General features: G+C 39.5%; 2 protein-coding genes and 3 non-coding genes across 6 annotated transcripts in view; 2 read left to right on the forward strand and 3 right to left on the reverse strand.

Annotated features, from left to right (window-relative positions):
* naalad2 (N-acetylated alpha-linked acidic dipeptidase 2) overlaps window positions 1-12,369 on the forward strand; it is a 182,560-nt gene that overhangs the window by 55,833 nt on the left and 114,358 nt on the right. The gene's annotated exons all lie outside the window — the stretch shown is intronic.
* trnad-guc (transfer RNA aspartic acid (anticodon GUC)) lies at window positions 2,197-2,268 on the forward strand. The gene has a single exon. It is a non-coding gene; the product is annotated as a tRNA-Asp (tRNA).
* trnag-gcc (transfer RNA glycine (anticodon GCC)) lies at window positions 3,769-3,839 on the reverse strand. The gene has a single exon. It is a non-coding gene; the product is annotated as a tRNA-Gly (tRNA).
* The window catches only part of LOC133663073 (NADPH oxidase 4), a 73,439-nt gene continuing 64,988 nt past the window's right edge, over window positions 3,919-12,369 (reverse strand). The window contains exons 14-18 of one of the 2 annotated variants that reach the window (XM_062067264.1): window positions 10,833-10,952; window positions 10,280-10,388; window positions 8,956-9,024; window positions 4,593-4,693; window positions 3,919-4,238 (exon numbers count right to left, since the gene is read on the reverse strand). In XM_062067264.1, coding sequence (XP_061923248.1) covers window positions 4,118-4,238; window positions 4,593-4,693; window positions 8,956-9,024; window positions 10,280-10,388; window positions 10,833-10,952 — 520 coding nt within the window. In that variant the 3' untranslated portion in view covers window positions 3,919-4,117. Of the gene's footprint in view, window positions 4,239-4,374; window positions 4,455-4,514; window positions 4,694-8,955; window positions 9,025-10,279; window positions 10,389-10,832; window positions 10,953-12,369 lie in introns of those variants that run through there. The other variant, XR_009828230.1, reaches the window with a different exon arrangement.
* trnad-guc (transfer RNA aspartic acid (anticodon GUC)) lies at window positions 4,824-4,895 on the reverse strand. Its single transcript has one exon. It is a non-coding gene; the product is annotated as a tRNA-Asp (tRNA).

Below are 12,369 nucleotides of genomic sequence, written 5' to 3' on the forward strand. Positions count from 1 at the left end.
ACGATTATCAGTGTCTCAAGTTACATATGTCATTTTCTACTCTTAGGTTAACTTTAATTTAGTTGTTAATGTTTATTGGTCAACACTGCCATCTAGTGGCTATTTGTAAGCATGCCAACATAAGTATACTATGTGCTCTCACCCTATCCCAGGGGTCGGCAACCAGCGGCTCTACGGCTCTTTAGCGCCGCCCTAGTGGCTCTCTGGAGATTTTTCAAAAATGTATGAAAAATGGAAAAAGATGAGGGGGAAAAATATATATTTTTTGTTTTAATATGGTTTCTGTAGGAGGACAAACATGACACAAACATCCCTAATTGTTATAAAGCACACTGTTTATATTAAACATGCTTCACTGATTCGAGTATTTGGCGAGCGCCGTTTTGTCCTACTAATTTTGGCGGTCCTTGAACTCACCGTAGTGTATAACTTTCTCCGACGTGTTTTATGACACTTCTTTTTCTGTCTCATTTTGTCCACCAAACTTTTAACCTTGTGCGTGAATACTCATAGGTGAGTTTTGTTGATATTATTGACTTGTGTGGAGTGCTAATCGGGCATATTTGGTCACTGCATGACTGCAAGCTAATCGATGCTAACATGCTATTTAGGCTAGCTATATGTACATATTGCATCATTATGCCTCATTTGTAGCTATATTTGAGCTCATTTAGTTTCCTTTAAGTCCTCTTAATTAAATGTATATCTCATGACACACTATATGTATGTAATATGGCTTTTAATTTTTTGCGGCTCCAGACCGATTTGTTTTTGTATTTTTGTTCCTATGGGTCAGGGCCGACATCCGGGCAACTGAGCTACATACGGGTTCTTCGAGCCATAGCAACCAGACTGGCGTTGAAAACAAACCGTCGCCATTACTCTTTAACATGTCGACCTACGCTGGTTAAACCCGTCATTCTGCCTCCAAAATGCCGAAAAACAGTGTTTTTTTTGGTTGTGCTAACCACAACTGGAAACAGGGAAAACAAAGGTTGTATTTTGTTCTGCCAAAGCGCGATAAAAGCCCACAGAGACGAGACAAATGGCTCGCAGCTTTACACCGGGAAAACGAGGACGGTTCTCACTGGAGTCCCCCAAAGTCCCGGGTCGTGTGTTCGGATCACTTCGTTTCTGGTAAATATAAGGAACAAAAATCCACCTTCTTAACCACAACTTGGCTATACCGTCCGTGCTAATGTTGTACTTGTTGAATTTGTACCTTATAACGTTCGACAGCTGAAGTTGTTGTTGTAGCCTAGCTAGCTATTTTCGAAAACCGGACAACGAGAGGATACTAAAGGCAGCGTTAAGATGGACACCACCGGGAAAACGTAAGCCAGGGCGGCCAAAGAACACCTGGCGAAGAACAGTTGTACTTAAACAATACACGTAGCCCTCAAATCTCTCAATATTTTATACACTAACACTTGATCTTGTTGTTGATAACTTCCGCGTCTCTTTCTTAGTAGCGCGCAGGCTAAGCTAACTAGCAAGCTAAGCTAAGCCTGAGAAGCTTTAAAGTTCACTGAGACGAGTCTGCCGCAAATAATACATTTTCGTTTTTTCACACGATATGCGAATAAGTAAAAATGCGTAAATGAAGGATTTAACGCCGACTTCCAAGCCACAACGTTAAATGCTTTTTCTGTCAATGCTGTGTTCGCTGTGAGCTGGTTTGTTTTCCACGAATTCCCGGTTGCTAGGGGATTGGTAGGCGGAAGTGACGTAGGTCCGCCCTCACCCATCGATGCTAACATGCTATTTAGGCTAGCTATATGTACATATTGCATCATTATGCCTCGTTTGTAGCTATATTTGAGCTCATTTAGTTCCCTTTAAGTCCTCTTAATTAAATGTATATCTCATGACACACTATATGTATGTAATATGGCTTTTAATTTTTTGCGGCTCCAGACAGATTTGTTTTTGTATTTTTGGTCCAATATGGCTCCTTCAACATTTTGGGTTGCCGACCCCTGCCCTATCCATAGTATATATATCACTATACTTTATCTATATACTATACTTACAGTATTAATACTAGTGTTTATATGTATTTCTTGTAAAAATGTATCTATATTACCAATAAAAAACGTATCTCTAATACCATTATAACGCATATAAAACAGCGGTATTGCCAAGGGAACAGTAAATTAGTATTTAAGGTGTAATACCACCTGTAACCAGCACGTCTCCTCGTTAGTATAGTGGTGAGTATCCCCGCCTGTCACGCGGGAGACCGGGGTTCAATTCCCCGACGGGGAGTGTTTTTTTTTTTTTGCAAAAATGTCAATAATTATTTAGATCACTTTAAACTTTGTTTAGGTTTAGTATTAAACTATCACATATTCCAAATAATAATACTATTCCAGTATTAGTGACTATACAGTCTACCATTGCCTTGTTTAAGCAGTAATTGGACTAAGCACCATACTCAAACAAAATGACACCCGATTAAACCTACCCCAATACATGATGGGTAATATGCAGAATCTCCATGTTTGAACTGTTTGATATTTCTCATTGATTACACAACTTTCAGGAGGTGGGAAGTAAACAAGGTAGATATTTGATAATAATGGTATTGTAGATACCTTTTTATTGGTAATATAGATACTTTATTTATATATAACTTGATGGGTCCTGATGGGTGGTGGTTAGCGCCTGGCATGGCAGCTCCCGCCATCAGTGTGTGAATGGGTGTGTGAATGGGTGAATGTGGAAATAGTGTCAAAGCGCTTCGAGTACCTTGAAGGTAGAAAAGCGCTATACAAGTATAACCCATTTAGATACTCATCCATGCGGACTGGACACTGGCCGAGGGTGGTTGCTTAGTTGGGTCCGCTCCTGTCTCCGGCCATGCTCCCCCCCCACCCCAGCAGACGATGGCGTGGAACACCGCAGAGGCCACTACAGTCTGTGTTGTTTTTTTGTTGTTTGTTTTACTTTTGTAGCTGTAAATGTCTTTAATGTCCTCTGATGTTTCCGTTTTGCACACATGCTTATGTGCGCTATGGCTATGAGGTTTTTCTCTCTCCTTGGCCTCAGTCTGGAGTCAGTCCAGGGGCCCCCCCTTCCCCAGCGTTGACCTGTTTCTCACCTTTTTTGTAAGGGGCGCCAGAAGTTGGCGGACCCGTCAGCGATCCTGTTCTGTCTACCTGTAATGTTTGATCCTGTTCTGTCTCCCTGTAATGTCTGACTGCTCTTCAATGGGATTGTGCTGGAAATCTTAATTTCTGATACAGATTTTTTACTAAAAATACATAAATACTAAAACACTAATAATACTGAAACAACTTCACTGTTGCCTTGGCAGTATCGCTGTTTTGTTTTTACACCATACCTGTTTATACTATTGTATCAATGTTAATATGTGATATAATGATATTATATATACCCTTTTATTGGTAATATAGATACATTTTACAAGAAATACATAAATACTAAACACTACTATTAATACTGCAAGTACAGTATACAGATAAAGTATAGTGATATACTATGGATAGGGTGAGAGCACATACTTATGTTGACATGCTTACAAATAGCCACTAGATGGCAGTGTTGATTAAATAACATTAACAACTAAATTAAAGTAGTTAACCTAAGAGTAGGAAATTATATATCTTCATTAGTTCACTTGAGATACTGATGTCGACATAATCGTGTTGAAATGATAATGCATTAAAACTGACTGCTGTTTGCTTTCATGAAGTTCTTGCAGGATTTTTTACCAAATTAGACCAAAAAAAAAAAAATGGATGTTGCATTGGCCGGGAATCGAACCCGGGCCTCCCGCGTGGCAGGCGAGAATTCTACCACTGAACCACCAATGCCTGTCGAGACGGTTCCATTATTGTAAAGTTTAAATATTTGTGTAAAAAGATGAATTTGATAAGAACTTTTATTTCTCGTGTACAAAAAGTTCCAGTGAGAGATTTTACAAAGTTTCATGCCGTCATTTTCTCATTTCCAGAGCATGTGTGCTGTGACGTCACCTCAGCAGGACGCGGGCAGTCTGTGAAAGAGTCGTCACCAGTGGCTTATGTTTCATCCGGCCACGGCCTCGGTCGATAAGTCCACCACGCCGATAAATCCACTCCTGTCAAAACAATCAGCTGAAAGATTCCTTGTTGAATTCAAAAGAGGTTCCAGGGAAGTGGGCGGAGTTACAGAGTCTGTGCAGCGTCCTGGAGATGCCTTTAGGACCACAGCAGAACACGCCCACTCGCGCACTGGGAAGTCCCACATGGATGGATTTCAGCAAAATTATTATTATTAATAACAATAATACATCCCACTCACTGCTTAGTCATTATTAATAACAATAATACATCCCACTCACTGCTTAATCATTAATAACAATAATACATCCCACTCACTTAATAACAATAATACATCCCACTCACTGCTTAATCATTATTAATAACAATAATACATCCCACTCACTGCTTAATCATTATTAATAACAATAATACATCCCACTCACTTAATAACAATAATACATCCCACTTAATCATTATTAATAACAATAATACATCCCACTCACTGCTTAATCATTATTAATAACAATAATACATCCCACTCACTGCGTATTGCTCCTGCCGATGTCGTCCAACAGTATCTTCCACCTGGGTCGACCCACCAGCAGCCTTGACGCGAGTGGGCGGTACTTCTCCTCAGATATACACTTGAAGGAGAAACATTACACAACTTTGGAAAAAAAAAAAACATATTCAGAGGCAAATGTTTGATATTTTATTTTTGTGGAATTATCCGTAAATGATTTATTACCGAAAAGTTTGCAACAAAAAAAATAACTCCCCGTCGGGGAATTGAACCCCGGTCTCCCGCGTGACAGGCGGGGATACTCACCACTATACTAACGAGGAGGCGCGAAGGTGGGTCAAGGTATTACACCTTATATAGTAGTCACACAAGTACATTGATTTGAGTTATAGTGCATTTATCCATTTCCTACCGCTTGTCCCTTATGGGGTCGTGGGGGATGCTGGAGCTTATCCCAATATACTCTATATCAGGCGTGTCAAACTCGTTTTTATTGAGGGCCGCTTTTACCAGGGAATACTATACAGCAGAGGTCCCCAACCACCGGTACCAGTCCGTGGATCGATTGGTACCGGGCCGCACAAGAAAAAAATAAATAATAATAATATTTTGTTGTTATTTTTTTTAATTAAATCAACATAAAAAACGCAAGATACATTTACAATTAGTGCACCAACCCAAAAAACCTCCCCCATTTACACTCATTCACACAAAAGGGTTGTTTCTTTCTGTTATTAATATTTCTGGTTCCTACATTATATATCAATATATATCAATACAGTCTGCAAGGGATACAGTCCGTAAGCACACATGATTGTATTTCTTTATGACAAAAAAAAACCCTCAATAATTATAGTCTGCAAATGATGTTCCGCAGCCTCCGTAGCAGAACCTCCAGGTTCTGTAACAGCTTCTTCCCTCAGACTCTTGAACGCATCATAATAATCCCCTCAATTTCCCCCCCAAAATGGATGAACTCGCTGGAATATAAAGACAATATAACATACATCCATAAACGTGGACGCATATGCAAAAGTGCAATACATTTATCTGTACAGTAATTTATTTATTTATACCTGCAACTTATTGCACTTTTATCCTGCACTACAACCAGCTAATGCAACAAAATGTCGTTCTTATCTGTACTGTAAAATCAACCAACCATTCAGGACTTTAAACTGCTCAGTTTGCAACACACTGATCTAATCTGATGTGCCCAAGCCAGATACCTGCCATCTTTTCTTGGATGCTAGTTCATTCATGTCGGGGCTCAGGCTTTGAGCTGAGGCAACCTTCATTATCCAACCAAGGTGTTCATCAGTCATTTATATGTGTGTTTTATGTCGCACGTTTGCACCAAGAAAAATTCCTAGTTTGTGAACCCGTTCTCAAACAATGGCAATAAAACGATTCTGATTCTGATTCTGATATCTCGTAGTCCACCCGGACCACAGTCTTGGGGTCGTGCCTTAAAGGCACTGCCTTTAACGTCCTCTACCAGCTGTCGTCACGTCCGCTTTTCATCCATTCTAACAACGTGCCGGCCCAGTTACAAGATATGTGCGGCTTCTGTACGCACACACACACGTGAATGCAATTCACACTTGATCAACAGCCATACGAGTTACACTGAGGGTGGCCGTATGAACAACTTTAACACTGTGAATCCACACCAAACAAGAATGACAAACACATTTCGGGAGAACATCCGCACCGTAACACAACATAAACACAACAGCACAAATACCCAGAACCCTTTGCAGCACTAACTCTTCCGGGACGCCACAAAATACACCCCCCACTACCACCAACCCCCCCCCCCCCCCCACCCCCCGGTGCGGAAGTTCTCATGAAATGTGTTTGTCATTCTTCTTTGGTGTGGGTTCACAGTGTGGCGCATATTTGTAACAGTGTTAAAGTTGTTTATACGGCCACCCTCAGTGTGACCTGTATGGCTGTTGACCAAGTATGCGTTGCATTCACTTGTGTTGGTGCGTGCAGAAGCTGCACATATTATGTGACTGGGCCAGCAGGTCGTCGGACTGGATGAAAAGCGGACGTGACGACAGCTCGTAGAGGATTTTCGGGAGGGGCACTGAAATTTTGGAGTCTCCCGGGAGGGTTGGCAAGTATGAGAATTAGCGGTGAATGCGAAGACATGAAACTGCTACAGGAAAATAGCAAAAAAAGAGAAAAAGCCACCAAAATAGGAGCGCAAGACAAGAAGTAAAACACTACACACAGGAAAACAGCAAAAAAGTCAAAATAAGTCAGGGTGTGATGTGACAGGCGGTGACAGTACACCTAATTTGAGACAAGAGCTATAGTGATGCATGCTTGGTTATGGTTTAAAGTCATACCCAACAATTGCGACGACGACTTTTTACTGAGTTTCGTTTTTTTTAGTGATTTCTGCCGGTGGTGAGCCTCCGCATTTTTTCAACGCAGAAAATGTGCCTTGCGTCAAAAAAGGTTGAAAAGCACTGCTGTACAGCATACTTGCCAACCCTCCCGTTTTTAGCGGGAGAATCCCGGTATTCAGCGCCTCTCCCGACAACCTCCCTTCTCCCGACAAACTCCCGGTATTCAGCCGGAGCTGGAGGCCACGCCCCCTCCAGCTCAATGCGGACCTGAGACTGAGTGGGGACAGCCTGTTCTCACGTCCGCATTCCCACAATATAAACAGCTTGCCTGCCCAATGACGTCATAACATCTAGGGCTTTTAGAGAGTAGAGTGCACAACTGCGCACACAACAAGGAGACGTTGGAAGGGGAAGGTGTATGTTGCCTGTAAATATGTAGAACGGACTTCTCCATTGAACACGGTGGCCGAAATGATATACTCATCATGAACGGAGAAGTTAAACAGGACAATACTGCCATCTAATGGATAGCCATCGGAACACTGAAATTCAAGTATTTCTTTTATGTAAATAAAATATATATATATATATATATATATATATATATATATATATATATATATATATATATATATATATATATATATATATATATATATATATATATGTATGTATAGCTAGAATTCACTGAAAGTCAAGTATTTCATACATATATATATATATATATATATATATATATATATATATATATATATATATATATATATATATATATATATATATATATATATATATATATATATATATATATATGAAATACTCGAGTTGGTGAATTCTAGCTGTAAATAACGACGCCCCCCCCGCCCTGTATATGTATATATATATATATATATATATATATATATATATATATATATATATATATATATATATATATACATATACATATACATATACATATATATATACATATATATATATATACATATATATATATATATATATATATATATATATATATATATATATATATATATATATATATATATATATATATATATATATATATATGAAATACTCGAGTTGGTGAATTCTATCTGTAAATAACCTAACCCTAACCTAACCCTAACCCTTTACCATTTTTACAGCATATCAAATAAATATACGTAAATGGAATTAAATTAAATTTAAAAAAATTTACGGAAAAAAATCAAGCTGGTTTTTTATACTGTAAAATCTACGGTTGTCGTGTTTTTATAGTGTATTATTACTTTATGTTGAATAACGGTACAAAAGTGGATTTTACTGTAAAAAAATGTTACTGTAAAATTTTTGCATGAACAATTTGTTGGATTATAATCATAAGTCATGCAGATATTGAAGTATTTATCTTTATTTGAACAAAAATATTGTTTTGAAATGTACGATGATATAATATTTTGTTTTATTATTAGAGATCAAACAAAATATTATATGTAATTGAACAGAATTCAATTATTTGTGTACTACATTTATTAAGAAAAGATAAGGTACTTTATTAACACATATTAGGTTGTGAGTTCAAACCCCGGCCGAGTCATACCAAAGACTATAAAAATGGGAGCCATGACCTCCCTGCTTGGCACTCAGCATCAAGGCTTGGAATTGGGGGTTCAATCACCAAAAATGATTAGCGGGCGCGGCCACCGCTGCTGCCCACTGCTCCCCTCACCTCGCAGGGGGTGATCAAGGGGATGGGTCAAATGCAGAGAATAATTTCGCCACACCTAGTGTGTGTGTGACTATCATTGCTACTTTAACTTTTTAACTTTAACAAATTATTTACAAACTTTCGGAGGCCACACAAATTGATGTGGCGGGCCAGATGTGGCCCCCGAGCCTGGAGTTTGATACCTGTGCTCTACATTGTTACAGTGTGTGTGTGTGTGTGTGTGTGTGTGTGTGTGTGTGTGTGTGTGTGTGTGTGTGTGTGTGTGTGTGTGTGTGTGTGTGTGTGTGTGTGTGTGTGTGTTATACTTACGTGCAGGTCGTCTGCTTGACTCACGTAAAGCTTCAAGTTAAAGTAGTCAGGTCTGTTCTCATGCCATAACTAAATGGAACAAATAAATAAATACATTTGAGCTGCTATCGCCTTTCATGACAATTGAGCCAAATCATGCGTATTAAAAGTTCTACTTCATACGTGCACAGCGACCACCAACCACAAGGTGGTGCTATGACGATGTCTAATAGTCACACTACTACTGTCATGTTTACAGATTTATGCCAAAAAAAAGGCTGTCATTAAAAATCTACGGAGCCCCTAAAGCAGGGGTCGGCAACCCAAAATGTTGAAAGAGCCATATTGGACCAAAAAAACAAAAACAAATCTGTCTGGAGCTGCAAAAAATTAAAAGCCATATTACATGTGTCATGAGATATAAATGTAATTAAGAGGACTTAAAAGAAACTAAATGAGCTCAAATATAGCTACAAATGAGGCATAATGATGCAATATGTACATATAGCTAGCCTAAATAGCATGTTAGCATCGATTAGCTTGCAGTCATGCAGTGACCAAATATGTCTGATTAGCACTCCACACAAGTCAATAACACCAACAAAACTCACCTTTGTGCACTCATGTACAAGGTTAAAAGTGTGGTGGACAAAATGAGACAGAAAAAGAAGTGGCATAAAACACGTCCTAGAAAGTCGGAGAAAGTTATACATGTAAACAGACTATACGGGGAGTTCAAGGACCGCCAAAATAAGTAGGACAAAACGGCGCTCGCCAAATACTTCAATCAGTGAAGCATATTTAATATAAACAGTGTGATTTATAACAATTACGGAGGTTTGTGTCATGTTTGTCCTCCTACAGAAACCATACTAAAACAAAAAAATTGATTTTTTTTCCCCCTCATCTTTTTCCATTCTTCATACATTTTTGAAAAATCTCCAGAGAGCCACTAGGGCGGCGCTAAAGAGCCGCATGCGGCTCTAGAGCCGCGGGTTGCCGACCCCTGCCCTAAAGGGACATGGGGGAAAACATTTTTTTTTATAATTTTTATTTATTTATAAAAAAATTTAGACATGTTTCTCGTGCGCATGAGAAACTTTTTATAAAGTTACAAAAAAAAAATATATAATTTTTTTATTTATTTTTTATTTTAGACATAGTTTCTCGTGCGCACGAGATACATGTCTAAAAAAATTAATTAATAAATAAATTATAATGTGGCCGTGCCAAGTGGTTAGGACACCTGATTCTCATCATTTGGATGGCTGGCCAAATACTTTTGGCCAACTAGTGTATTTCAAGTGTTGTTCCAGAAGTGAAACAGAAAAGAAAAGTGACAGACCTTGTGATGAAGGGCACACAGGCGCTCAGCAAACCAGTAGAAGGACCTCAGCTCCCTGCACACCCACACGAAGTACAACCTCTTCAACCTCAACCCCGTCCGGCCGTCGCTGGGCGAGAGAGGAGAGATATTTTATTCCCGGGTCAGGTGAGAGAGAGGAGAGATATTTTATTCCCGGGTCAGGTGAGAGAGAGGAGAGATATTTTATTCCCGGGTCAGGTGAGAGAGAGGAGAGATATTTTATTCCCGGGTCAGGTGAGAGAGAGGAGAGATATTTTATTCCCGGGTCAGGTGAGAGAGAGGAGAGATATTTTATTCCCGGGTCAGGTGAGAGAGAGGAGAGATATTTTATTACCGGGTCAGGTGAGAGAGAGGAGAGATATTTTATTCCCGGGTCAGGTGAGAGAGAGGAGAGATATTTTATTCCCGGGTCAGGTGAGAGAGAGGAGAGATATTTTATTACCGGGTCAGGTGAGAGAGAGGAGAGATATTTTATTACCGGGTCAGGTGAGAGAGAGGAGAGATATTTTATTCCCGGGTCAGAGGGACTCACAGCAGAGCCTGCAGCACGCAAGCAAACGGCGTGACTCCGATTCCAGCCGCCACGCAAACACTGACGTCGTAGTTGAAGACTTCCTGGGACGGACTTCCGAATGGACCGTCCACGTAGAGCCTGGACATGCAAGTGCAGTACACTTAATTAGTGCACTTACTGTTGTGCCTTTAATACACACCATTGTCACTTCTATACACTTGTGAGTACTGTATACGTGTACTGTATATGTGTACTATATATGTGTGCTGTATATGTGTACTGTATACGTGTACTGTATATGTGTACTGCAGGGGTCACCAACGCGGTCCCCGCGGGCACCAGGTAGCCCGTAAGGACCAGGGGCCGTACTTATCAAGCTTCTTAGAGTGCCATTTTACACTTAAGTCCTGAGAATTTGCGAAATTTAGTCCTACTCTCAAACTTAAGAATAAAAGCTTTTTATCAACGTTCTTAAGTCTAAGAATCACTCCTACTCTCCACGATATTTAAGAGACCTTCAGAGGTGTCTTAAGTGGTTAGGAGTTGCCAGCAGGGGATGGCACTGAGGCGAGAGAGACGTGCGCCAACGTTCAGGGAACGGAACAATGTTGTTGTTTTTTGATGACGAGCAGCTGATCAAACGGTATCGTTTAGACAGAGCGGATATTATTTTTGTCACAGATTTAATACTTTTCGATTCCTTGTTGATTTCTGCATGTGGCTGCAGTGGGCTAGTATATATAGAGCCACCCACACCAGTTTCAAATTAGTTGCCTAATTAATGAATTGGAAAGAAAATGTTATGACAGTAGCGTATGTGTGTGGCCGTGAGGTGAGTGACGTCAGTGAGTGTGTGGGCGAGAGAAGAGAGGGAGCGGTAGCGTGAGTGCCGGCGGGGACTAGTTTGTTTTGTATTATTTTGTAGTTTATTGTCAAAATATACACTCCCATTGTCCACTTAAATATTTCCAAGATATTTCTTTATTCTTAGACAACGGATTCCCTTCCGTGATTGGTCATTTCTATGGACACAGAAATGACGTCACCTAAAATTGCGTTTACGGCACATAGTAATGTCGTAATTCAGCTCTGAGTGTGACACTTAAGATTCAGTCCTACACTTCGCTGAAAGTGTGAGTAAGACGCTTGATAACTAACTTTTAAGTGCAGCTTTCAGCGAAGAATTTATTTACTCTTAAGTCAACTCTTAGCAGACTTCTTAGGAGTAATTCTAAGAAGCTTGATAAGTACGGCCCCAGATGAGTAGCCCGCTGGCCTGTTCTAAAAATAGCTCAAATAGCAGCACTTACCAGTGAGCTGCCTCTATTTTTTAAATGTTATTTATTTACTAGCAAGCTGGTCTCGCTTTGCCCGACATTTTTAATTCTAAGAGAGACAAAACTCAAATAGAATTAGAAAATCCAAGAAAATATTTGAAAGACTTGGTCTTCACTTGTTTAAATAAACTCATGAATTGTTTTACTTTGCTTCTTATAACTTTCATAAAGACAATTTTAGAGAAAAAATACAACCTTAAAAATGATTTTAGGATTTT

Source organism: Entelurus aequoreus, linkage group LG13 (assembly GCF_033978785.1).
Source record: "Entelurus aequoreus isolate RoL-2023_Sb linkage group LG13, RoL_Eaeq_v1.1, whole genome shotgun sequence".
NCBI lineage: Eukaryota > Metazoa > Chordata > Actinopteri > Syngnathiformes > Syngnathidae > Entelurus > Entelurus aequoreus.